The 27,938-nt window shown below is 53.7% G+C and overlaps 1 protein-coding gene across 1 annotated transcript; it reads left to right on the plus strand.

Annotated features, from left to right (window-relative positions):
- The first annotated feature begins 12,022 nt into the window (after positions 1–12,022).
- On the plus strand, positions 12,023–27,340 carry Bcam (basal cell adhesion molecule (Lutheran blood group)). Its single transcript, XM_059280431.1, has 15 exons — positions 12,023–12,132; positions 14,068–14,189; positions 15,887–16,115; positions 16,228–16,298; positions 17,611–17,707; positions 17,799–17,981; positions 18,622–18,758; positions 19,409–19,565; positions 23,286–23,404; positions 23,501–23,642; positions 24,438–24,574; positions 24,729–24,873; positions 24,964–25,108; positions 26,676–26,793; positions 26,883–27,340. Exons 1-15 carry the CDS (start codon positions 12,069–12,071, stop codon positions 26,886–26,888), a joined length of 1,872 nt encoding a protein of 623 aa, XP_059136414.1. The 5' UTR covers positions 12,023–12,068; the 3' UTR covers positions 26,889–27,340.
- The last annotated feature ends 598 nt before the right edge of the window (positions 27,341–27,938 follow it).

The raw sequence follows: 27,938 nt of genomic DNA on the forward strand, positions 1-27,938 counted from the left end.
TAAGAAAACATAAATAAATGTTCAGGCAAAAACAAAACAAAACAAAAAACCATAAATAAGCCAGGCGGTGGTGGCTCATGCCTCTAATCCCAGCACTCGGGAGGCAGAGGCAGGAGGATCTCTGTGAGTTTGAGGACAGCCTGGTCTACAGAGTGAGTTCCAGGACAACCAGGGCAGTTACCCTGTTTCAAAACACATAACAAAACAAAAACCATAAATAATAAATAAGTAAATAAAAACTCTAACGCTCCTTTCTTCTGCATGACAGGGCACCTGGACTGGAGGAAGGGAGCTCTGGGGCTCGAAGAGGTGATGAAAGTGAAATAAACTGAATCCTGGCCTTTCAGTTCTCTGGTGTGTGAGGGAAACCCACAATGCCACACAGTGCGGGGAGGCAGCTTGTCCCTGGGGTAGGGTGGTCTTCAGTCCTGATCCTCGCCCCTTCCCCCATTAACTCAGGAACCTGGGCCCCTCCATCCTGAGATCTTCCCACCCAATGGAGCCCCAGGCTCCTCTGTCAGACATGGAGTCCTACATCCAGTGCCCAGCTCATCACACATCCAGTCCTGTCCCCCATCCTGTACCTCTTGGGACCAGATACCCCAATCCAAGAATCTCTTGTTTGTCTCTTTGGCAGTTAGGGACCTGGGTTGCCACAGCCTGATGTATCCCTATATAGCCCAGGCTGGACTCGACCACATAGCATCCCCCTGCCTCTCCCTCCTGGGTGTGAGGATCGCAGATGAACAATGTCACAGGCAGGTCCCCTCCTTTCTTCTCGCCCCTTCTCCCAAACTAGTGTGACCACTGGTCTCAATCAAACTCCCCAAACTCCCCAGCATTGTCTAGAGGGATCAGGGTCCATTTGCTGTAAGTTCAACCAGCCATGGCTGAGCCCCCGTCAGTGTGTCCATCTGTCCACAGCCCCTCTCCTACCCCTCCTGCCCTGGGACACTTGTACCATGTGCCCACAGTACACTGGAGGAGGCAGGCCTGGGCTGGCCTAAGATGGGCAAAGTTGCTTTGGAAGGGGCCAGCGGGGGACTGTAGGAAGCCAGAGGGAGGTGCCTTGCCTGGCCTGGGTAATCAAGGGAGGCTTCCTGGAAGAGGGGGGCGTCGTCGAAACTGAGATTGTAGAGAATCAGTGTCCCGTGGGAAGGGTGCCGGAAAGCTTGACTCACAGATAAGTAACTAATAATAATAAGTAACAAAAGCCACCTCAGGAATACAAGGGGATTTATTGAGAGGAGTTTTTTTGGGTCAGTCACAAAATCCCAGGAGCCTCTTGGAGAGCTGGGATTGGAAAGCAATGAGACTAGTGGCTGCTAGCCAGCAACGGTCCCCAACTGAAACCTCTCCACAGAACCAGTTTGATGAGGACACCACAGGTTCCCCAGTGACCCAAGCATGCTACAGTCACTCACCACTGCCTGCACAGTCAGTAAGGCAGGGTGTGGCTACCCTTCTGTAAAGCACTCACTCATCACAAGTCACTCCTTAGAATAGCGGATGACAGGTGATGATAATTTAACTGCTGGGATAGCTGCAGGCGGGGAATGGAGGCTGGGGAGGGAGGAGGGTCTTACTGAGTGATACTGGCACAGAGTTTCATCAGAAGATGCAACAAAGGGGTCCCTGAACCTGGAGGTATCACTTAGCAGAACAGCACCTGCCTAGAATCCCCCAGTGAGGGGCTGGGGTGTGGTTCAGTGGTAGAGCCCCTGCCTAGAATCCCCCAGTGAGGGGCTGGGGGTGTGGCTCAGTGGTAGAGCCCCTGCCTAGAATCCCCCAGTGAGGGGCTGGGGGTGTGGCTCAGTGGTAGAGCCCCTGTCTAGAATCTTCCAGTGAGGGGTGGGGTGTGGCTCAGTGGTAGAGCCCCTGCCTAGAATCCCCCAGAGAGGGGCTGAGGTGTGACTCAGTGGTAAAGCCCCTGCCTAGAATCCCCGAGTGTGCTGGCTAGTTTTATGTCAATTTAACATAGGCTAGAGTTATTTGAGAAGAGGGACCCTCAACTGAGAAAATGCCTCCACAAGATCAAGCCTGTAGTGCATTTTCTTTTTGTCTTTCTTTCTCTCTTTCTTTCTTTTTCTTTTTCTTTCTTTCTTTCTTTCTTTCTTTCTTTCTTTCTTTCTTTCTTTCTTTCTTTCTTTTTTTGTGGTGGGGGGAGTGTTCTTTGAGACAGGGTTTCTCTGTGTATCTCCTGCTGTCCTGGAACTCGCTCTGTAGACCAGACTGGCCTCAAACTCAGAGATCTGCCTGCCTCTGCCTCCTGGGTGCTGGGATTACACCAACATTATGCTGCTAGGCATTTTCATATTCTAATTAGTGATTGATGGGGGAGGGCCCAGCCATTGTGGGTGGTGCTGTCCCTAGGCTGGTGGTTCTCTGTTCTGTAAAAAAGCAGGCTGAGTAAGCCATGAAAGCTGGCCAGTAAGCAGCACCCCTCTACTTACTGGTCTGCTTTCACGGCCTCTGCGTCAACTCCTGCCTCCAGGTTCCAGCTCTGCTTGAGTTCCTGTCCTGACTTCTTTCAGTGATGAACAGTGGAAGTGTAAGCCACATAAACCCCTTCCTCCCTAAATTGTTCTTGGTTATGGTTATGATATTTCTTTTCGACAATAGAAACCGTAACTGAGACGCCCAGGGAGGCGTGGACCATGGCTAAGTTGTAGAGTGTTCCCTCAGCGTGCATGAGGTCTGGGGCTCCATCCTAGCCCTACCCAAAGAAAAGAAAAGAGAGGAGAAGAAAAGAAAAGAAAAAAACCAAAAGTTCCTGGAGAGACAGGCATGGTGATTCACAACTGTAATCCCAGCACTCAGGAGTCGGAGTCAGGACAATCCCAAGTTCAAGGCCAGCCTAGGCTACATTGCAAGACTATCAACAAAAAATAAAGAACCAAGCTCTCAGATACGGAGAAATGACTATTCCAACGACCCTGGCAGAAGTTGTGTGGCCTGTTTGCCCTCGTGGCGGTGGGTGGCCCTGCTTCTAGTACCCCCTGTTGGTTATGTACCAAACTACTCAGATCCGAGGGGAAGAAACAAAGACCCTGCTTTTCTTTTCACCTTTCCTTTCTTCCTGTCTTCCTTGTTTTTCTTGTCTGCTAGGATGGAACCTAAGGCCTCTGGCTTCCTAAACAAGTAAGTACTCTATCATGGAGCCTCCTGTCCCACCCCCTCACTGGGGGATTCTAGGCAGGGGCTCTACCACTGAGCCACACCCCAGCCCCTCACTGGGGGATTCTAGGCAGGGGCTCTACCACTGAGCCACACCCCAGCCCCTCACTGGGGGATTCTAGGCAGGGGCTCTACCACTGAGCCACACCCCCAGCCCCTCATTGGGGGATTCTAGGCAGGGGCTCTACCACTGAGCCACACCCCCAGCCCCTCACAGGGGGATTCTAGGCAGGGGCTCTACCACTGAGCCACACCCCCAGCCCCTCATTGGGGGATTCTAGGCAGGGCACTACCACTGAGCCACACCCCAGCCCCTCACTGGGAAATTCTAGGCAGGGGCTTACTGCTGAACCATGGCACCTTCCCACTTCCTCATATAGGGAATGTCAAGATCCGACTACAGATGGTCTTGTAGGATGAGAAGTTGTTTCCTCCATCTTTAGAAAATAGGATCTGCTTCCAGCTGCCATGGCTGGAAAGCCTAGCCAAAGCTGGCTTCCGCTGCAGTATTCACTCCTAATTCTAAAGTCTGGCATGGTTTCCGTGCTTAGATCATCTCGGCTCCCAGAGGCGGCACAGCCAACACCTGTCAGTGTCAGTTCCCACAGAGGGTGTGGGACTTCCAGAGGAGGCAGGAAGGGGGCAGATGGCAGGTAACTGGTGCCTCACAGGCAGTAGGCAAAAGTGCTTGGCATCGTCTGACCACCTGGACTGGGTCCCTGGGATGCACAGGGGAAGGACAGAATAGACTCCAGAAGGTCTCTCTGACCACCACTGTGATATGCCCCCTACTAATATTAACAATAGTAACGTATTTTAAAAATACATAATTGTTGTGAGTTCAAGGCCAGCCTGGTCTACAGAGAGAGATCCAGGAAAGGCACAAAGCTACACAGAGAAACCCTGTCTCGAAAAACCAAAAAAAAAAAAAAAAAAAAATAATAATAATAATAATAATAATAATAATAATTGGCCAGGCGGTGGTGGCGCATGCCTTTAATCCCAGCACTCAGGAGGCAGAGGCAAGCAGATCTTTGTGAGTTCAAGGCCAGCCTGGTCTATGGAGCGAGATGCAGGAAAGGCGCAAAGCTACACAGAGAAACCCTGTCTCGAAAAACTAAAAAAAAAAATCCATAATTGACCACCCTTTTGGATATCCTATAGACATATACCCTTGGTGTTCACTTTTTTATTTTGGGTTTTTATTATTTTAATATCTCATGTAGCCCAGGCTGGCCTTGAATCTACCATGTAGCCAAAGCTGGCTGAATTCCTGATCCTCCTGCCTCCACCTCCCATGTGCTAAGGTTACACATGTGTGCTACCATGCATGGCTCTTGTGTTTTGGGGTGTGTGTGTGCACTTATGTAGAGGCCAGAAGCTGAGGTTGAACATCTTCCTTAGTCATTGTGGTGGTTTGAAAGAAAATGGTCCCCAAAGGGAGCAGCACTATTAGGGGGTGTGGCCTTGTTGGAGGAAGTGTGTCACTGTGGGGGGAGGGCTTTGAGGTCAGTATGACAGGCAGTTGTCTCCCTGATGCCTCCTGGTCAAGATGTAGTTAGCACCCTGTCTGCCTGCACACTGCCATGCTGCCCCTCATAATGATAACGGACTGAACTTCTGAAACTGTAAGCCACCACATCAATTAAATGCTTTCCTTAAAAGAGTTGTCCTGGTCACTCTTCACAGCAATAAAAAACCCTAACTAAGACAGACATGCTTCAGGCTCTCTGCCCAGAAAGCACCAGCCATCCACCTGAGCTCTGCCTGTTGTGTAGCAGTTTCCCCCAGTTAAAGCATTCCATCCTAGAGAGGAAAGCTCCAGGCTTGTTAGGACTCAGGAAATAAGCAATTCACAAGTCTCAGGAAGTCCCTGAAACTGACAAACTGCGCAAGACTCCCCTCAGTCCCCAAAGTTATACAATCAGTAAGGAGTGCTAAGGAGAGGAGGCTCCTGACCTGTTGAGCAGCCTGGGGGCTGTGCAGTGTGCTCCAGGGCCCCAGCTTTTGGAAACCATCACCCATGCCAAGGTGGCTTTTGGTGACACAGCTGTTTTTGAGTCATACCTGCCCCTGTTAAGTGACCCCAACACACTCATTTGCTCACTTTTCTGTCACTGGTCCTCTGTCCAGGATGGTTAGACGTTTCTGCATATTTCCCCAGGAATGGTGTCATACAACCCCACGGTGCCAGGATTGCAGATACATGCTACCAGCCCAGCCCTGGCTTTGACGTGAGTGGACACTGGGGATTCAGACTCAGAGCCTTATGCTTGTGTAGCAAGCACTTTACCGAGGGAGCCATCACCCCAGTCCCCTTTGCTGGCCTAGAACTATTTAGAACAGGCTGGCTTTGAACTTTTGGTGGTCCTCCAGCCTCTGCCTTCACATGTATGGTGTTATTGTATACACACACACTTACACATACATATCACATATACACACTCACCACACACACCCCCCATATATACACACTCACCACACATACCACATACCATACATACCACACACATACCATACTCAACACATACATATACCACACACTCACCACACACCACACATATCACACAACGCAGCACACACTCATCACACTCACCACACACATACCATACTCACCACACATACACACTTACCACACACCACACACTTACCACACACCAGACACTCACCACATACCACACACTCACCACACATACCATACATATCACACACACCACACTCACTACACATACACACACACACACATATCACATACATACACCACACACTCACCACACATACCACACACATATCATACTCACCACACACACTCACTACACACACTCAAACCACACATACCACACTAACACTCACATCACACACACTCACAAACTCACACACTCAAACCACACATACCACACTAACACACCACATACACTCACTACACACACACACACACACACACTCACACACGCGTACCTGGGCTGATCTTGAACTCCTCCTCCTGCCTCAGTCTCCCAGGCTGTGACTACAGCTGCGGGGCCAGCCTGCCCTTGGTTTTTACATACACACTTTGCCCCCACTAGAGCTGTTTTCTGAGATAGCCTCACACATGTAACTCTCCACATTCAACCCAAAGTGAACTCACACAACAGGGAACACCAAGAGTTGTCTTCCAGCTCCAAGCCTGGAATCAGGCAGAGTAACGGTCCTCCTGAGCATGCCACGTGTTCTGTGAGCTGTGGACCACTGCACCCTGTGTGCAAGTCATGAAAGAAAGACCCATAGCTTCGGCTCCCGTCCCAGCACACGGGAGGCTGAGGCAGGAGGATCGACAGGAGTTCAAGGCCAGGGCCTGGAGAGACAGCTCAGTGGTTAAGAGTGTTTACTGTACTTGCAGAGGACCTGGGTTCAGTCCCCAGATCCCATGTGCCAGTACAACACTCAGTAACTCCAAGTCCGGGGGTTCCTGTCACTCTCTTCCGGCCTCCCTATGCACACATGTGCCTGGTACATGTACATATGTGCACACAAACACTCATGCACATAAAATAGAAAGTAAATTTTTTTGGTTTTTCAAGACAGGGTTTCTCTATGTAGCCTTGGCTGTCCTGGATCTCAATCTGTAGACCAGATTGGCCTCCAACTCAGGACAGCCAGGGCTACACAGAGAAACCCTATCTCAAATAAACAAACAAAAATTTAAATCTTTGAGAGAGAGAGAGAGAGAGAGAGAGAGAGAGAGAGAGAGAGAGAGAGAGAGAGGAATTCAAAACCAACCTGGGTTACCGAGGGTTGGGGGACAGTTCTGTGGATAAAACCCTTGGCATGCAAGCCTGAAGTCCTGAGTTCACATCCCTAGAACCCTCTTAAAGCCAGACAGGTAGCTTGTGTCTGTTAACCCAGCACAAGTGATGAGAGAGTCCCCAGAAGTGACACAGTGACGAAGTCTGTCTCAAGCAAGATGGAAGGAGAGGACCAACACTCAGTGTCATCCTCTGACTGACCACCACCACGTTTGATGCCATGCGCATGCAGACAGACAGACATACAGACATACAGACAGACAGACAGACACACACACACACACACACACACACACACACACGCAGAGAGAGACAGAGACAGAGACAGAGAATCGTAGTAGTAATAATAACCAGGTGTGGTCACCCACACTTTTAATCTCAGCACTCAGAGGCAGGCAGAGCTCTGTGAATTCAACCCAGCCTGGTCTATAGAGTGAGTTCCTGGTCAGCCAAAGCTACGTAGTAAGACAATCTCAAAATAATGATGATGATGATTAAAAGATAAATTAAGCTGGGCAGTGGTGGTGCACACCTTTAATCCCAGCACTCAGGAGGCAGAGGCAGGTGGCTCTCTGTGAGTTTGAGGACAGCCTGGTCTACAGAGTGAGTTCCAGGACAGTCAGGGCTACACAGAGAAATCCTGTCACAAAAAAAAGCCAAAAATAAAGATTAATTTAAATACAACTAGACCCAGGCGCGGTGGCACACACCTGCAATGCTAGCACTTGGGAAGCAATGGAAGGAAAATCAGAAGTTTATACCATCCTTGGCTACACAGCAAGTTCTAACTCAGCCTTGGCTACATAAGACCAAACCAAACAGAAATACATTCTGGTAAGAAGTGTTTGTGCCTGCTTGTGACTCAGCTCTCAAGAGACTAAAGCACAGCATGGGGCCGGAGAGATGGCTGTGGTGGCTTGAATGACAGTGGCCCCCATAGGCTCTTAGATTTGAATGCTTAGCTGCCAGGGAGTGGAACTGTTTGAGAAGGATTAGGAGGTGTGGCCTTGTTGGAGGAAGTGTGTCACCGGAGGCAGGCTTTGAGGTGTCAAAAGCCCACACCAGGTCCAGTGTCTCTCTTTCTCTGAGCCTGAGGATCTGGATAAAGCTCTCAGCTACTGCTCCAGCACATTCACACTGCCATGCTGCCCACTATGATGATCATGGACTGAACCTCTGAAACTGTAAGCCAGCCCCAATTAAATGCTTCCTTTTATAAGAGCTGCCATGGTCATGGTGTCTCTCCACAGCCATAGAACAGTGACTAAGACAATGGTTTAGTGGTTAAGACACTGCTCTTTCAGAGGACGAGAGTTCAGTTCCTGACATCTGCATGGACTGTCTCATGTATGTATGCCCCAGTTCCCGGAGCTCTGGCGCCCTCTTCTGGCCTCTGCAGGCAGCTAGATGCACATGCAGACATACAGGCACACATATATACACATAAATCATGAACAATTATTATAAAGTCTATGAAGAGATTCACATAGCTAATTTGCGGTTCCTCTGCATTCTATTTAAGGGACAGGGAGATAGAGCTGTGTGTCACATAGCAAGACCCGGTGTGCAACAGTGGCCCGTAAGATCGTGTCACCTGATTGGTGTCACACAATTGGTTTCACTTGTGGAGCTACTCTGTGATGCTTACACGAGGACGCAACTGCCTAGCAATGCCTTTATCTGAACGGATGTCCATTGTTAAGTGACATGTGACTGTTGATCTATACACACCAGACAAGAAGACAGAGTCAGAGCATGACTTCATTCAGTACATGAGTATTTGTCTCAAATCGGGCACTGTCCTAGGCACTAGAGATACAATGTAACCCTTGTGAAGTTCCTGTTCCCTTGGGGCATAACTTCTGCTTCTGTCTCTGCCAGACAATACAAGGCAAACAGAATTTGTCCCACCATGGTAAAGGTGATAGAGAGGGGAAACGGGGCAGCTGGGAGCTGGTATCTGAAGCTCTCTAATGAGGCAGGTCACAGGAGAGATTAGAAGCAATCAAGGAGGAAGCCACTCGGTGAAAGGATGCCCTGGCAGTGGAGACAGGAAGTGCAAAGGTCCTGGGGTTGATGGAATAGCGCATCAGCAGAGAGACCAGTGTGACAAAAATACTGTTTGAGAGGGAGAGTGAATGGCAGATGGGGTGAGGGAAGGGAAAAGGTCAGATCTAGGACCTCACAAACCACAGAGTGAACACTCGCTGGCTTTTACTTTCAGCGAGATGGAGCCGTGGGCGGATTCTAACAGAACAGTGGCCTGAGCTGACTCACATCGACGCAGGATTCTTCTGGCTGTTTAGTAGGACCTAATTGTAGGGGACAATGGGAGGTGACACTATAATACTAGTTTCTACAAGTCCAGAGCTGATCCCTTTCTTCTACGCTCTTGCCATGTGGCATTCCTCCCTCACCCAGCACCATGGCCTGCTGACTTCTCAAAGGTACAAAGGAGGGTGGCTGATGCCAGGCTTCCCATTGGGGTCCAGACCCAGTAATCAGGTACACAGGCCAGGGACAGAAAACAAGAGAGAGGCGACTGAGGTCCCATTCTGGAAGAGGGTCCTGAGGAGAACTTGGACACTGTGTGAGAATGCCATCTGGGAGTATGGATGGCGCTCTGTGCTGGCTGCTCTCGTTGGGGTCGTTTTTAAAGATTTATTTTTATTTTGTTTTTTAATATTTATTTATTTTTAAAGGTTTATTTTATTTTAGATGTACAAGTCTTTGCCTACATGTACCTATATTCACCACGTGTTTGCCTTGTGCTCATAGAAGCCACAGAAGGCATCAAATCCCCCTGGAAATGGAGTTAGAGGCTGTTATGAGCCACCTGATTGGACATGGGTACCAGGATCTGAACTTGGACCTCTGTGAGAGCAGTAGGTGCTCTTAACCACTGAGGCATCTCGTTCACACTTTTGTTCTTTTGTTTTGGAGCTAGAACTTTATGTAGCACAGGCTGTCCTCAAACTCCTTTTGTTTTATTTTATTTGTTTGTTGGTTGGTTTGTCTTGAGACAGGTCTTTCTGTGAAGCCTTGGCTGTCCTGGAACTCAGGTGTACACTGACCAGGCTGACCTGGAAACCAGAGATTCTCCTGCCTCTGACTCCAGAGTGCTGGGACTAAAGGCGTTCACCACCATGCCCGGATGTCCTAAAACTCAATGTAGCCAAGGATGACTTAACTTCTGATCCTCCTGCCTCCACCTCCCAAGCGCAGGGATAGCCGGTGTGTGCCATGATGCCTGGGTAATGAGGTGTTGGGGATGGAGCCCCAGGCTTCGTGAAAGCTAAACCAGTTTTCTACCAACCGAGTACACCATTCCTTGGTCCTGATTTTGTTTCTGTGAGCCCTGGCTGGTCTTGAACTCCTAATCCTCCGGCTTCCATCTCGAGAGTAAGGATTACTAGAGTGGGCCGCTATGCCCAGTTAGTTGCGGAGGGCATTTTCCTGTGAGCCTCTACGTGTGCACTTTACAACCCTTTCTTGCCTGCTGTGGGGTGGGGGATGGGATGTAGGGCAGCCTCAGCCTTCAGGGTGGCTGGGAGTCAGGTGGAGGAGAATGCAGGGGAGATGCATCCCAGAGTCTGGGGGGCTGACCGGGCCTCCGGAGATTAGCGGGGACAGGAGAGGGTTGAAGGAAGACTTCCTCAGGAGGAGACGAAGGCAGTCCCATGCAAAGGTCATTTTTCCTAGTTTCACAATTACTGTCCTGTGTGACAGGAATGTAAAGCGGCTTTGAGAATCGGGCCAGTACCTATACATAAGCCTTTCTTCTGAGACCCACGGGTGAAACCTTGGTTCCAGGGGCCCCTAAGCTCACCACGGACCTTCCTCAGACTGGCGGGGGGCTGGGGGAGGAGGACTGATCTCAGCATGACCAGTGAAGACCCCCGCCCCTCGCCCATCCTTGCCAGTATCCCAGGCTAGCTTCTCTCCACGGAACAGTGGCAGAGCCCTCCTTACCCAGCCCCCACCCAGCATTCTTGGGATTTTGTTCCGGGCTAACTTGGCTTGCAGGACCCTGGAGTAGAGTGATCTGTGATCCCTTACTTTGACCTGTGACCCTCTCTTCCGTCCAGCGGCCCCAGTGGCCTGATCTCCTCTTCCCTCCTCCGCTCACCTGCCCCAGCCAACCCACGTCTGCTCCCCTCCCCCCAAGGTGGGGAGGGAATGGCGGGGAGAGAAGGAAGGAGGAAGGGGGGGTGACATTCCTTGGATTCCCTGGATGGGGGGATGTGAGGGAGTCAGGGAGAGCAGAGCAGAGGGAGGGGCTCCCCATCCTCACCCCATCACCAAAGAGGCCTAAGAGGACCTGGGAATTGAAAATCCATTAAAGAGAAGATTGACCCGACCAGTTCCAGGCCACTGCTCAGTGAGAGGAGGGACGCTTCCCAGCAAGGTGGCTCTAACGGGGAGGGCATCCTAGGGCACCCTGGGAAGAGCCAGTCAAGCAGGCCAGCGCAGACAACTAATTGTACCAGGAACCGTTGGTAAACACCGACAGTTCAACACACTAGATGGGCACCCTTGTTATCCCAGCACTTGGGAAGCGGAGGCAAAAGGATCGCGATGAGTTTCAGGCCAGCCTGAGCTACAGTGCGACACCTGTCTCAAAAAAGAAAACAAACAAACTAGGAAAAAGATCCACCTGCAGCCGGGGGGCGGGGAGGACGGGGGGGGGGGGAGGCAAGAAAAGGTGGGGGTGAGCGGGGGGGGGGGGGGCGGCACTTGCCACCGTGGAAATGAGTGGCAAGATCCCGAAGGTGGCCAGGAAGGAAGGGAATGAGGGTCCCCGCGGTGTCCCTCAGATCCCAGCTGTGGGCCCTGGCTAGACTGATCGGTCAGGCTCCCCCTGACCACAGAGGGCAGCCGCGGGCGTGGGTTGGATAGGAGCGGCGCGCGCGGCGGTGCTGGCGGTGCTGGCGGGTCCCCGCGCGCGGGTGGGAGGTCCTCCCTGGGCAGTGGGAGGTCTTGGCCTTGCGCCCGGCCTGGGGATGGGGGGAGGGTGGGCGTGGCCCTGGGCGTGGCCTCCGCTGCCAGCCTCACGGCGGCCGAGAGCCTCACCCCGGCTCAGTCACCGCAGCCACCGCAGGGAACATGGAACCCCCAGACGCCCGCGCCGGGCTGCTGTGGCTCGCCCTCCTGCTGGCGGGCCACTCAGGTATGGCTCGGGGCTGAGGGCAGAGCTGAGACTTGGTGTTGGGGTTTGTGGGGCTGGCTCCTGGGGTCCCCGGGAAGACAAGGAGAACGAGCTGCCATCTCCCCAAGGAGCACAATCTAGGGATTCCCCACCAGGGAGGAAGGCGGGGAGGCCTTGGGATGTACCCGATCCGAGAGCTGAGGATACCCTGGCGCTGGAACAGACGCAACCTGAGATAGCTGTCCCTTCCCGGCTCTCTGGGAACTCTGGAATCTTAGACTTGCGACCCCTAGTAACCTTGGGTACCTGGAATCTGGGCTCTGTGCTCCCTAGCCCCTCACCCCCCACCCCGCCCTCCTGCTTAGTAAAGTAGCTTCTGCTAGCGTACTGAAGAGCAACATCCCAGAGCCGATCTCTTAAGTGATTAAGTTTGAGCTTCCTCAGGGAAGTTGGGGACCCCGCGGCTAAAGCACTTCCTGTGATGTGAGGTTTCCCCTCAATTCAGAGTTTAGGCTGTCTCTAAAGGACCCACCTCTCAGAAAGGGCCGGGAGCACCAAGCCCGGCAGAGAACGTGGAACAGTGTTTCCGACTGAAAGGGCCCCTTTCCTGGGGCCCCTGATAAATCCACACACCTGCATGTGGTGGGAAGGAGGAGGAGGAACAGAGGGGCTGGGGGACACTGGGAACAGGGTGGAAAGGGACCAGGGAGGATAGAGGATATCTATCTGCTTGCCTTGGCTGTTTGCAGCTCACACCCAACCCCGGGGTACCAGCCTGGCCCCACATCAGCTCCCCTGGGACAGGCTGGGGCCGGAGGTGGGTGCCTGGGAACCCAGGCTCCTGGCACAAGCGTGGTATATAGTGGGAACCCAGGAGCAGGCCTGCGCCAGGCTGGGCGGGAAAGGAATGATGCCAAGATGCCATCCCAGAGGGTAGATTCCCAGCAAGAACTGTGCTGCCCACCAGACCCTGACAGGAGTCCAAGACCAGACCCAAGTTCCCAGGTCCCTCGGATCCAGAGATGCGTGTTCCCAACATCCTGCCTCCTGTGCCTCAGGCTACTGCAGTCTAAACTCCCAGCCCCTTTCCCTTACAGGACCCCGCCTCACCCCCTGCCCAGGTGACTCACCTTACCCTTTTCAAGCTTCTCTTGTAAAGAGATGGGAGGGGGTGTTGTCAGGGGGCAGTAGGGGGCTCTGGCGCCAAGCCGGGCAGGTCTCAGCCAGCCTGGCCCTCCCACATTCCTGAAACCTGCCCAGCCCTGTCCCCCTTGACACTCCCACACACCCATCCAGCTTCTGGCCCAGCTGCAGCCCACACCCTAGCCCCCACACATCAGAGAGCAGAAGGGCCCCCAGGAGCTACTGGAGAAAATAGGATGGGATCAAGAAACGGAAAAAAGATGGAGAAAGAAAGACCTGTTCTTCGGCCCCAGGCCAGGTTCTGCCCTGAGTGCTAGAGGCCTAGGGGAGAGTCAGGCTTGGCCCTCCCTTGAGGGGACGTTTGCTACACTGGGTAGGAAAAGCAAGACCTTAGCTTGGAGGGCTGGAAAAGGCATGACCTTAATCCCTAGAAGTAGGAGAGGCTGGGCCTGTGTGGCACAGGACTCTAATCCCAGCACTCAGGAGGCAGAGGCAGGTGTAGCTCTCTGTGAGTTCGAGGCCAGCCTGATTCAAGTAATTCGCAAGTTCCAGGTAGCCAAGGCTACACAGCAAGACTCTAAAAAGAAGGGTTGGAGAGACACTGGTGGGACCCAGACTGGGGAGGATCAAGGAAGGAGGGAGGAGGTTGGAGCCTGGGCTCCTGTCGGAAGGAGGAGGCAAGGGTCTGGACCGCTGTGTCTAAGGGAGGAGAGCTGGGAGCTAGATCTTTCCCGTCTGAGGGAAGAGGCTGGGGTCTGGAGGTCTCCCTGTTGGTAGCCTCGGATAGACATGGGATGCTGCACCGTCCTGCAGGGGCCCAAGCTGAGGTGCACGTGTCTGTACCCCCTCTGGTGGAGGTGATGCAAGGGGAACTCATCACCCTGGACTGCACTCCTCGGGAGCACCCTGAGCATTACGTGCTGGAATGGTTCCTTGTGAGTGCTCTGTGGCTGGGAGCTGGGGACGGTGTGGGGAGGAGGGGGAGGAGGGTCTAGTGGCCTGGTCACAGCAATACCCATTAGCTCTGCCTCCATGGATGGGAAGACCCTCGCATGGAGCCGCATTTCCATTTACAGACCCAGGGAGGCAGGGGACTCTGCAAGGTGCCAGGTGTCTGAGCAGGGCAGAGCCTGGCCCTGAGGAAGTGGTTCCCCTTCAGAACGTGAGGGGCTGCACAGAGCAGAGATGGGAGGGATGGAGAGGGAATGAGAGACAGAAGAGGAGGGAGGGTGAGGGACACAGGAAGGTGGGGAATACCTTGGGACTTAGAAGAGGGCAGGGATGGGAACAGAGGGATGAGGAATGACAGGTGGCTGAGGCCTGTAATCCCAGCAGATCAGGGGGATGGAAAGTTCAAGGTCTGTCTGTGCTACGAAGTTAGACCCCTTCCCTATATAAAAATTATGTAGAGATGAGAAGATTGGGGGCTGGAGTAAATACTTGTCCCATGGGTCCGTGCTTACCCCACACGGAGCCATCAAAAGCCGCATTTCCACTTCACAGATGAACACTTACTCAGTGGGTAAGCACTTAATGGCACTTGGGCCTTTTCCTGAGGACCTGAGTTCACTTCTCAGCACTCACAGGCTCACAACTGCCTGTACTCTAGCTCCAGAGGATTCGTTGCCCTCTTGCGGCCTCCATGGATACACCGCACTCGTGTGCAAACACACACAGAGACACATATACACATATATAAATGATAAAATAAATACTTTAAAAAAAAAACAGTTTTAAAAGGAAGTATGGGCCGGGCGGTGGTGGCGCACGCCTTTAATCCCAGCACTCGGGAGGCAGAGCCAGGCGGATCTCTGTGAGTTCGAGGCCAGCCTGGGCTACCAAGTGAGTTCCAGGAAAGGCGCAAAGCTACACAGAGAAACCCTGTCTTGAAAAACCAAAAAAAAAAAAAAAAAAAAAAAAAAGGAAGTATGGCCAGGCATGGTGGTCCTCACCTTTAATTCCAGCACTCGGGAGGCAGAAGCAGGTGGATCCTTGAGTTCAAGGCCAGCCTGGTCTACAGAGAGAAAAAACCTGTCTCTAAAAAATAAAAAAATAAAAAAAAGAGGGATGAGAGTGTAATTGGTAGAATGCTAGCCTAGAATCTCCCATTGAGGGCCTGGGGGTGTGGCTCAGTGGTAGAGCCCCTGCCTAGAATCTCTGAGGGAGGGGCTGGGGGTGTGGCTCAGTGGTAGAGCCCCTGCCTAGAATCCCCCATTGAGGGGCTGGGGGTGTGGCTCAGTGGTAGAGCCCCTGCCTAGCATCCCCAAGTGAGGGGCTGGGGTGTGGCTCAGTGGTAGAGCCCTGCCTAGAATCCCCCAGTAAGGGGCTGGTGTGTGGCTCAGTGGAAGAGCCCCTGCCTAGAACCCCCCAGTGAGGGGCTGGTGATATAGCTCAGTGGTAGAGCCCCTGCCTAGAATCCCCCAGTGAGGGGCTGGGGTGTGGCTCAGTGGTAGAGCCTCTGCCTAGAATCCCCCAGTGAGGGGCTGGGGGTGTGGCTCAGTGGTAAAGTGATTCCTTAGCATGTGGGAGCCGCTAGGTTCTTTCCCTAGGCCCAGAGGGAAAAAAATCTTAGAGGGAGACAGTAGTAAAGGCGACAACCCAAGCTAGGACTGTCCCCTGTCCACACCCACAGGTTGATGCTTCCGGGTCCCGACACCACCTGGCTTCTGTGGAGCCACAGGGCTCAGAGCTCCTGCGCACAGTCCACAGCTCTCGGGGCCGCAGTCCCCCCTACAAGCTGGACTCCAAGGGGCGCCTGGAGATAGCAAATGCCCAGGTGGGCGATGAGTGGGACTACGTGTGCGTGGTGAAGGCTGGGCCAGCAGGCACCTCAGAGGCCACCTCAAGTGTCCGTGTGTTTAGTGAGTGTCCCCAAAACTATCCCAGGGAGCCGGTGGGGGTGGGGGGTGGGGCAGGGTGAAGTGGGAGGGATAATCAGAGAAGGCGCTCCTGACATGAACATCTCCCCAACAGAGACCCCCGAAGCTACGGATGTGTTTCCCAACAAAGGGACGCTGTCTGTGATGGAGGAGTTTGCCCAGGAGGTAATGAGTGCTGGAGCTGAGAGCAAAGGATGAAGAGTCCCAAGACCTTCTTTGCTATTGGCTTTTTTTGTTGGTTTGTTTGTTTGTTTGTTTTTGTTTTGGAGCTGAGGATCGAACCCAGGGCCTTGTGCTTGCTGGGCAAGCGCTCTACCACTGAGCTAAATCCCCAACCCTGCTATTGTTTGGTTTTGTGGTATGGGAGATTGAACTCAGGGCTTTGAGCATGCTGGGCAGGTGCTCTCTATCTTGGAATTTTTCCTTGTTTTGTTTTTGTTTTTGTTTGGGAGGTTGACTGTATGTAGCACAGGCTATCCTGAAACTTTCTATGTAGCCACTTATACCTTCCAAGTACTGACTTCCCAGGCACGTGCCATGGCGCCCATTCTGTTTATTTCTTGGTTTGTTTTGTTTGCAACAGAGTCTCATAGGCCAGCACGACCTCAGACCTGCTGTAGGGATGGCTCTGAAGTCCTGATCCTCCTGCCTCTACGCTTAGTGATTCAAGTGCCACGATTACACTCCTGGCTTTGGCTTGGGGTTGTGTGAAATAGGGTCTCATGAGGCTCAGGCTAGCCTGGAACTCATGTAGCCCAGGCTAGTGCCAAACTAATGTTCCTGTCTCAGCCTCTTGAGAGCTGGAATTAAGAGTTGTGTGTGGCCATGCCTGGTCCAGGTTTTTAACTAATTGTTGGGGGGAGGGGGCACACGCATGCCACAGCGTAAATCAGAGGACAACTTTTTTCTTTCTTTTTTTTTAATTAAGAAAATTTTTTTTCATTCATTTTACACACCGATCAAAGATCCCCCTCTTCCCTCCTCCCGACCCTCCCGCCCCCAGAGGACAACTTTTTTTGGGGGGCGGTTTTTATTTTTTTGTTTTTTGTTTTTTTTCGAGACAGGGTTTCTTTGTGTAGCTTTGGAGCCTTTTCTGGAACTCACTCTGTAGACCAGGCTGGCCTCGAACTCACAGAGATCCGCCTGGCTCTGCCTCCCGAGAGCTGGGATTAAAGGCGTGTGCTACGACCGCCCAGCAGGACAACCTTTAAGAGCCACTCCCTCGCTATACGTCTATACGGTTCCCGAGACGTAACTCCGGCCTTCCACGTCCTGCACAAGCACAATTCCTGGCTGATCCATCTCACAGGCCCCAGGCTCTGGGCTTTTGAGTGGGAGGAACGTGAGCCAGGGACTTCTGTCTCCTCTCCTGGAGAGACAGAGCCCAGTGGACACATCTAAAGGGGAGATCTGGGGAAAAGAGAGCCAGATTTCAGAGTCCTGGCACCAAGCTGGGCCACGCCCGTGTCTTTCCCAGATTGCCACCTGCAGCAGCCCCAATGGAAACCCGGTGCCTCGGATCACGTGGTACCGGAACGGGCAGCGTCTGGACGTGCCCATGGAGATGAACCCAAGTGAGCCATCAGGAGCCCAGGGGAGGGGGGTTAGGGTGGGGGCTGGTGGCGGGGTGAGCTCACCTCATCCTGCTGCCTGCCTCCCTCACAGAGGGCTACATGACCAGCCGCACCGTCCGGGAGGCCTCGGGCCTGTACTCGCTGACCAGCACCCTCTACCTGAGGGTCTACAAGGAGGATCGGGATGCCAACTTCCAGTGCGCCTCTCACTACAAGTTGCCCTCAGGCCAACATGGCCGCCTGGACAGTCCTAACTTCCAGCTCACTCTGCACTGTGAGTCCCATGACCCCCCAGCCCCTGACCTGACTCCCAGGCCCCGATTCCAATCTGGGTCCTCAGACTACCTTTCACCTCATGTTGAAGTGATGCTGGAGTGGGCTGTAAACTTTGACCCCTGACCTCAAATAGTACCCCGAAACAATCATACTGACCGACTTCAGCAGAGGACCCTGTACCCCATGGGATGCTCCACCTTCTCCCACTGAATTGGGTCCCCATATCACATATGGTCTTAAGTCTCAAATTGTACACTGACCTCTGACCCTTGAGTCATTCTGTCAATTTACCTAGACGTCTGACCTTTGGTGTGTTCGGAAAGTGAGTCTGGACCTATCAGATCAGGTGACCTGTGCCTTGTCATCTCAGCACTGGGGAAGCTGAGAAGGGGAGATGGGGAATACAAAATGTAGCTGAGCTACCGAGAGGGAGCCTGTCTCCAAGTCAAACAAAAGGACATATATCACACACTCACACACTCACACACTCACACACACACATACACACACACACACACACACAATCTTAAAAACAAATTTAAAAAAAGAATAAAACTTCTAAGCTTTAGATACTGTATCTCTCCCCTTAAAAATAGGACTGACCTTAACACATGACCTTCCTTCCTGTCTTTCCACAGATCCCACGGAGCATGTGGAGTTCTGGGTGGGAAGTCCATCCACCACGGAGGGCTGGGTACGTGAGGGTGACGCTGTCCAGCTGCTCTGCCAGGGTGATGGCAGCCCAAGCCCAGAGTATTCCTTTTTCCGCCTGCAGGTAACTCACTTGGTGGTCCATTGGACCTCACCTGATTCTGTGCCATACTGACCTCATCAACCTCCTGTTTATCTTTAGTGGTGTGGGAGATAGAACCCAGGGCCTGTCACACGCTACACAACTGCTCTCCACCAAGCCATGCCCCCAGCCCCTCACTGGGGGATTCTAGGCAGGGGCTCTACCACTGAGCCACACCCCCAGCCCCTCACTGGGGGATTCTAGGCAGGGGCTCTACCACTGAGCCACACCCCCAGCCCCTCACTGGGGGATTCTAGGCAGGGGCTCTCCACCAAGCCACGCCACCAGCCCCTCACTGGGAGATTCTAGGCAGGGGCTCTATCACTGAGCCACACTCCCAGCCCCTCACTGGGGGATTCTAGGCAGGGGCTCTACCACTGAGCCACACCACAACCGCAACTCCTAATTTTGACCCCAAGGGTGTTTAGCTTGGCAAGGACCCTTGATCTGAAGGACTCTGACCCTGACTTGAGATGGTTTGGAGGATATATTCAACCGGTGTGACCCCTGACCTTTGGCTTGAACAGGCTCTAGTCAAGTATGACATTATGACATCAGCTGGGTGACCCCTGACTCCACCCCAGTTACCCCCAGAACAGCTTCTCATTCTTGTGTCCCATCTGCTTACTCAGGGCACCCAGGAGGAACAGCTAAATGTCAACCTCAGGGGGAACTTGACCCTGGAGAAGGTGCATCGGGACCAGAGTGGCGTCTATGGCTGCAGAGTGGAGGACTATGATGCCGGCGAGGAAGTGCAGCTTGTCAAGATCCTGGAGCTGCATGTGGCCTGTGAGAGCTTTGGGCAGGGAGGACAGGGGGGGTCAGGCTTCCAGCAGCTCCTCTCCCCCAGGGTCCCCACCCTCGCTCCTCCCAGCTGCCTCACAGTTTCTCCAGAGTGTTAACTCCAGAGCACACACTTGACGCTCTCCCCTGCTTGGAACGTGCTGTGGCTCCCCATGTTGTATAGAGAAGGATGACATCCCTTTTTAACCCTCTGTGTTCACCTGAGCAGCTTCACCATCAGCTGACTCCTCCCCGACGAGGCCGCAGCACACCCCAGGCTCCTTTCTTCCTCACTAACCCACTGATTTCTAACCTGGCTCGACCCTGGGTTTCTAAGCAGCTTTTGCCATCACTTTGCTAGGAAGAAAGTGTTCTTTCTGTGTGTGTGTGTGTGTGTGTGTGTGTGCGCGCGCGCGCGTGCATCTCTGTGTGAGTATATCGAGGCTAGAGGTCAACCTTAGCTGTCGTTTCTCAGGATTGACACTTTATTTATTTATTTATTTATTTATTTATTTATTTATTTATTTTGGTTTTTCGAGACAGGGTTTCTCTGTGTAGCTTTGCGCCTTTCCTGGAACTCACTTGGTAGCCCAGGCTGGCCTTGAACTCACAGAGATCCGCCTGGCTCTGCCTCCCGAGTGCTGGGATTAAAGGCGTGCACCACCACCGCCCGGCTGACACTTTATTTTTTGAGAGGGATCTCTTCATTGGCCTAGACCTCTCTGATTAAGCCAGCATGCCCCAGAGATCTTTCTGTCTTTGCCTCCTTAGTGCTAGAATAAGCATGCACAGCTAAACCCAGCCCTTTTTGTGCAACCTGGGGCCTCAAGGCAAGTGCCTCACTGGGGGACTCTAGGCAGGGGCTCTACCACTGAGCCACACCCCAGCCCCTCACTGGGGGATTCTAGGCAGAGGCTCCACCACTGAGCCACACCCCAGCCCCTCACTGGGGGACTCTAGGCAGGGGTTCTATCACTGAGCCACACCCCAACCCCTTACTGGGGGACTCTAGGCAGGGGCTCTAACACTGAGCCACACCCCCAGCCCCTCACTGGGGGATTCTCTGCAGGGCTCTAGGAGTCTGGTCCTCATGCTTGTACAGCAAGTACAGTACCCGTTAAGCTCTTTCCACATCCTATGTTTGGTTATTTGTTTTAACTGAGACAGAGTCTCACGAAGCTAGGCTGGCCTTGAACTCACTATGTAGCCCCACTACAGTAGCAGAGACAGAAGCCGAGTGCTGGTCCAAACCCATTTAGTCACATTAGGGTGTCTTAGAGCAGTAGCTGATAAGACAGAGGTGCTAGGTGACAAAGTATTGTCACAGTCTGCGTTCCCTGGACGTGTTCCCCGCCACCAGGTCGACAGGTAGCGTGTTTATGGGAAGTCTCTTGTGACGTGTGTATTCAGACGCAGCAAGAATGGGCAGAGTGGAGGGTTGACTGTGGTTGACACAGGTCTTGGGGTGGGCGACTCCACAGTTGTCCCCAGTTAGCGTGAAGGAGCTGGGCCTGACTGTCTATGTGTCGTGCAGGGAAGCGAGGGTGCATGACCTCGGGTGAGGGGCTCCTTGCCATTGAGGGCATTCCCACAGAGGGCAGACAGCTGACGGCTGACAGCTGCTAGCCCTCGCAGCAGCTGGGGGAATCAGTTGTTGGGGTTGGAAGCGAGATCCCGAGATCCGGGTGTCCACCGCTGCGGGGGCAGGGAGGCCTCTGAGCGAAGGGAACACGTGGGTAAGAAACTGAAGAAGGATGTGAGAAACTCACAGTGCCAGAAGCCTCTGCCACAGGCACGGTGAGCCAGTGAAAAGGCCCTAGGGACAAACTTGGTACTCTTGAGAAAACTAAACCTAAAAGCAGGGTCTCTGTGACTACGCAGAGGGAGGCAAAGACTAGGCAGGCTCTTGTAGGCTGTGGTAATTGGCCGCAATGCCCAGAATACTGGGGAGCCATAGCAGGATATTAAGCCAGAGAGGAAGATGGACCAGCGTGTTCTCTGAAAACATCCCATGGACTGCTCGCTGGAGGATGGACCGAGAAGACAGAAGTGAGGAACAGGGCTGGCAAATGGGCTCAGCAAGCCAAGGAGCTTGCCACCAAGCCCAGTGATCCAAGGTTGATTCTTGGGTCTCACATGAAGGAGAGAGAGAATCATCTTCAGCAAGCTGCCCTCTAACCTCCATCCATGTGCCATGGTACTCATGCACGCACAATAAATAATAAAAATACAAGTTTTAAAAAGTGAGGAATAAACCGGGCAGTGGTGCCACACGCCTTTAATTCCAGCACTCAGGAGGCAAAGGCAGGGGGATCTCTAAGTTCAAGGCCAACCTGGCCTGCAGAGTGAATTCCAGGACAGCTTGGGCTACACAGAGAAACCCTGTTTTGAAAAACCAAAAGAGAGAGAGAGAGAGAGAGAGAGAGAGAGAGAGAGAGAGGGAAAGTGAGGGAAAGATTAGTAGACAGATGGTAAGGACGGAGAGGGGAGGGGGTCAGATGAAGGGAAGTAGGGTAATCCTTCTTGGGGCAGAAACATAAAAATCTTTTTTCTGTAAGCAATGTCTTGCTGTGTAGCCTCGGTTATCCTGAAACTCAGATCTTCCAGCCTCAGCTTCCCAAGTGTTGGGATTACAGGCGCGGAATCACCAAACGCAGCCAGAATTTTGTTGTGTTTTGAGACGCTGGCATTTGTACTTAGGGCTTTATCCCTGCTAGACAAACGCCCTACCTCCCGTGTTTATACCCAGCCATGAGCTGGTCAAGTTGTCCGATAATTGTAAATGATCCTCACATATTATTTATTTGTGCATATGTGCACCTGGGCATGTGGAGATCAGAGGACAACTTGCAGGAGTCTGTCATTGCCTTCCATCATTTGGGTCTAGAGGAGTGACATCAGGTTGTCAGGCTTAGTGGCAAGTGTCTGGTCACTGAGCCATCTTGCTGGTCCAAGCCCATCGAGTTTTTACGGAGGTGGGATGAGGGTGGTACAGAGAAGAGAGTAAAAAATTTCAGCTTAAGCAAAAGCTTGGGATGGAGAGCTGGAGGCACAGCGTTGAAGCAGAGCCCCTGCCTAGAATCCCCCAGTGAGGGGCTGGGGGTGTGTCTCAGTGGTAGAGCCCCTGCCTAGCATCCCCCAGTGAGGGGCTGGGGGTGTGGCTCAGTGGTAGAGCCCCTGCCCAGAATCCCCCAGTGAGGGGTTGGGGGGTGGCTCAGTGGTAGAGCCCCTGCCCAGAATCCCCCAGTGAGGGGCTGGGGGTGTGGCTCAGTGGTAGAGCCCCTGCCTAGAATCCCCCAGTGAGGGGCTGGGGGTGTGCCTCAGTGGTAGAGCCCCTGCCCAGAATCCCCCAGTGAGGGGCTGGGGGTGTGGCTCAGTGGCAGATCCCCTGCCTAGAATCCCCCAGTGAGGGGCTGGGGGTGTGGCTCAGTGGTAGAGCCCCTGCCTAGAATCCCCCAGTAAGGGGCTGGGGGGTGTGGCTCAGTGGTGGAGCACTTGCCTGCCATGTGCTCAGCATTGTAAAGCCTCAGATAGCGGGTCAGACAGTGCATTCTTTAGAGCTGATCTAGCTGTTGACTGAAGGGTCTGGATAGAAAGTAAAGATGTCATGGTATTGGGGAGAATTAGAAAAAGCGATACGGAGTTGTCTGCTCCCGATAGCCCCCCTAGAGGCCCTGGCTGAGTGGCAAGGGCTGGGGAACGTGAGCGTGTTTTCCCCCCGTGCAGACCTGGACCCCTTGGAGTTGAGTGTGCCTGAGGAGCTCTATGTGTTCCTGAACAGCAGCCGCACAGTGGTGAACTGCTCAGCCAGAGGTCTGCCTGCCCCTACTGTGCGCTGGACCAAGGTGACAGGAGGAAGAAGCTTTGGGGGCCTTGGGCACTCCCCCTCTGCCTCTCAAACTCTCGTGGCCCTTCTGGACTTCTTCCTATCCCTTCCCTAGGATTCTGTGACCCTGGCAGACGGCCCCGTGCTCTCTCTGAACTCTGTTACCTTTGACTCGGCCGGTACCTACACATGTGAAGCCTCCTCACCCACCGTGCCCCTCCTGAGCCGGACACAGAGTTTCCAGCTGGTGGTCCAAGGTTTGGGTTGTTGGGCGCCTTATGTGGGGACAGTGTCCATCTTTAGTTGTCTTTCTTTATTGTGTGTGTGCATGTCTGAGGCCAGAAGTTAACCTTGAGTGTCTTCCTCTATTCCTCTCTATTTTTTGATGGGGGGGAGGCAGGGGGGGGGGGCGTTGTGTTCTGAGACACACTACGTAGACCAGACTGGCCCCAAATTCACAAAAGATCTCCCTGTCTCTGCCTCCCCCAAGTGCTGAGATTCAAGATGTACACCCCTGTGCACAGCTGCATTTTTTTTTTTTTTTTTTTTTTTTTGGTTTTTTGAGACAGGGTTTCTCTGTGTAGCTTTGCGCCTTTCCTGGAACTTTGGAGACCAGGCTGGCCTTGAACTCATGCATTTTTTTATGTGTATTTATTTTGGGGGAGCCTGGGACAGTTTGTGGTGGCTGGAGAACAACCTGCAGGAGTCGGTTCTTCTGTTCCACCCGGTTAGTTCCAAGGAAGGAACTCTGGGTTGTCACACCGTGCCAGCCCCCTCCATCTTCTTGAGACCTGGAGCTCACTGATTGGCTGTTTTGGGGACTCCAGGAGTCCTCCTGCCTCTGCAATTCTCCCACCTCAGTGCTGCTGCGCCCATTTTTTTTACCTGGGTGCTGGGGAGTGAACCTGGGTCCTCAAGCTTGTACTGCAAGCACTCTGCCCCTGAGCTGCCCCCCGCCCCCGCCCTCCCCGCCCCCACCCCTGTTCTCCTGTGTCTCCGTTCCCTGGCAATCTGCCTCCCAGTCACTCTGCTATGGTCCCCACCACCCATAGGGGCACCAGAGTTAAAACCCAACGAGATAAAGCCGGTATCGGGGAGTAGCTGGATGGAAGGAGATGAAGTCATGCTGGTCTGTTCCGCCCGAGGCTACCCAGAGCCCAAACTCACCTGGAGTCAGCGAGGCGATACTGTAAGGGGCATTCCTTGCCACTCTGAGCCTACCCCAAGTTCCACAGGGGACCCTGACCCTCATCGATCCAAGCTTCATATCCCCTCCACTCCACCTCAGCCTACACCCCCAGCCCTTGATCCCAAGGGGCCTGGCCTGACCCAAGCCTCCACAGCCAGCAGAGCCGCCCTTTGAGGGCAAAGGCTGGACGAGCAGCTCGCTAAGGGTGAAAGTGACCAGTGCCCTGAGCCAGGAGGGCGTGTCCTGTGATGCATCTAACATCCATGGCGAGATAGGCCACGTCTTCCACTTTGGCTCTGGTGGGTAACCGAGAGGGGAGGTGCCGGGTGACCCCGCGGGCCGCCCTGATCTGGAGAGCCGAGCACCTCTCCGTCATCCTCTCTACGCAGTGGCCCCCCAGACTGCGCAGGCGGGCGTGGCTGTCATGGCTGTAGCCGTCAGCGTGGGTCTTCTGCTTCTCGTGGTGGCTGCTTTCTACTGCATGAGACGCAAGGGGCGCCCCGGCTGCTGCCGGCGCTCGGAGAAGGCGGCCCCGTAAGTGTTCGCAGGCTTCGAGTCCTTTTGCAACCTCACCCATGTCCTGCGCTCAGCCAAACCCTCCAGCTCCGTTGCTAAAGGAGCCCCAAGGCCATCAGCCACCCGGTCTGCCCCGCCTAGCCTCATCCATCTCCAACCCAAGGGTAGCCTTGCCTACCACCCAGAATCCCACCCTAAATCTCCTCCAGCCAGACCCGACCTCATCTCCCTCATGTCGTGGCCCATCACAGGCCTCTGTCTAACTTGAGCTCTAGTCTGTCTGAAGTGCCGGAGCTAGACCCAGACTGTGTATGCTAAACACGGCCTTGCCCCTGAGCCATGCCGCTAGCAGGACAGTGGTGGTGCAACGTCTTTCATCTCAGCACTCGGGAGGCAGAGGCAGGCAGATCTCTGAGTTCGAGGCCAGCCTGGTCTACAGAGGGAGTTCCAGGACAGCCAGGGCTACACTAAGAAACTCCATTTTGAAAAACCAAACAAAGCCGGGCGGTGGTGGCGCACGCCTTTAATCCCAGCACTCGGGAGGCAGAGCCAGGCGGATCTCTGTGAGTTCGAGGCCAGCCTGGGCTACCAAGTGAGTCCCAGGAAAGGCGCAAAGCTACACAGAGAAACCCTGTCTCGAAAAACCAAAAAAAAAAAAAGAAAAAAAAAAGAAAAACAAAACAAAACAAAAACACAGTGAAACCCTGTATTGAAAAATCAGTAAGAAAAAAAAAGAAAATGCCTACATGCGGCTCTACCACTGAGCCACACCCCAACCCCTCACTGGGGGATTCTAGGCAGGGGCTCTACCACTGAGCCACACCCCAACCCCTCACTGGGGGATTCTAGGCAGGGGCTCTACCACTGAGCCACACCCCCAGCCCCTCACTGGGGGATTCTAGGCAGGGGCTCTACCACTGAGCCACACCCCAGACCCTCACTGGGGGATTCTAGGCAGGGGCTCTACCACTGAGCCACACCCCAGCCCCTTACTGGTGGACTCTAGGCAGGTTCTTTACATGTATCCAGTCCCTTCTTGACTCTTCTGAGACCGGGTCACATTGAGTTGTCCAGGTTGGCCTTGAACTTTCAATCCTCTTACTTTCACCTCCCACACGCTGGGAATTAGAGCCCCGTGCCACCAAGTCCAGCTTCATCTCCAGTCTAAACTTTGTCCTGTCCGAAGTCCCACACGGGACTGTTTCCACCCAGATGCTAGCCACACCCTGCCCTGCTTCTTCAACCACACTTCCAAGTGCGGTCTTTCTCCACCGTAGCCAATCCCAGCAACCCCATGTCTGTGTCTAGCCTCAAACCCACCTCCTGGACAGTCTTTCTACAATCCTCACCAGTAACCAACCATATCTATCCCCACCTTATCTCATCTCCAACCTCCCATAGCATCCTCAACTTCTGCCCATGTCCTGGACCACTCTCTAGAGCTAGCCTTGCTTCTAACCCATCCCCAACCTCAGCAGCCTTCCCCCTACCTCCTACCGCCAAACCCAATGCCGTTGCCGCCCCTACCCACTCCCAGTTCTGTGTCTAGCAGTGACCATTCCACCATGCCACTGTCCTCCCCCAGGCCCTCCAGGGAACCAGAGATGAGCCACTCTGGCTCGGATCGCCCAGAGCAGACGGGCCTTCTCATGGGTGGGCCCTCCGGAGGAGGCAGAGGTGGCAGCGGAGGTTTTGGAGATGAGGTGAGTGATGGCCGGGCGTCCGTTGGGGAACCAACTGAGCACAGGGCCAGCTGCGTGGGCTCAGGCTGACCTGCCTGTTCTGTCACCAGTGTTGAGGCCAAGGACCTCGTAGAGGCGGTCTCTGGATCTGGAACTGTGGGCATCATCGGAGGACCGGTTCTGCGCACGCCTCCGCCTCCTTCCTCGGCCCTCCCTTCCTTCCTCTGCCTGCTGGGCAGGGACCCACAGTGGCCGGCAGCCTCAGGGAGGGAAAGAGGGAGGGTGGGGGGGTTGGGAGGGGGCCTTCCTCCAGGGAATGTAACTCTCCCAGGCCCCAGAATAGCTCCTGGACCCAAGCCCAGGGCCCGGCCTGGGACACGGCGCTGAGGGTCGGCAGACCGGGGCTATTTTTACCTCCTGTCTCCCTTGCTTGGGCACTGCCCCCCCACCTGATACCCCGCTGTGTAGTCTGACACTGGAGTCCCCAACCCACCCCATCCCTGCCCTCGCCCCCAGCCCATCATCTGTGGACACTGGATTCTGAAATAAATGCTGCCTGTCACGTGGATACCTTCCAATGAGCATGTCCTCTTCGCAGGGGGGGAAGGGGGGTCGGGGGAGTGTTGTAAAGGGAAGGGACGATGTAGGCCATGTTCTCCTCCTACTATTGCTGGCTGTCTGCCTCATCACACCCCTCAGGAAAAGCCTGATGTCAAAGAGAACAGCAAGAGACAGGCTAAGAGAGAGTGAGAGACTGAGAGACAGCCAGCATGACGCAAGACTCAGCTGGAAGAGTGATAGCAGGGGTCCAAGTGCTAGACTGGACACCATGGACCAGTGCCCAGTGCCTGCTTAGGGGTGAGGTCCTGTCCCCTTAAGGAAAAATTCCCAGAGTCCCTAGGGAGCCGGAGCGAAGACTAGAAATATCCTCTCCCCTTCCTGGAGGAGCTGGGGATCCCTGGGGAAGCAGGGTTCACAAGAGGAATGCAAAGGGGACCTGAGGCAGAGCATGCAAACGTCAGGCCTTCGGCGGTCCAAACAAGAAGGACTGGAGAGAAGGTTGGAGGTCTTGTGTGGTGACAGCTGCCTGTCATCTGGGCAGCTGGGGCGCTGAAGCAGGTGGGTTTTGAGTTTGAGGCCAGCCTGGGCTACACAGTGAGTTCCAG

This window comes from Peromyscus eremicus, chromosome 1, assembly GCF_949786415.1.
Source record: "Peromyscus eremicus chromosome 1, PerEre_H2_v1, whole genome shotgun sequence".
NCBI lineage: Eukaryota > Metazoa > Chordata > Mammalia > Rodentia > Cricetidae > Peromyscus > Peromyscus eremicus.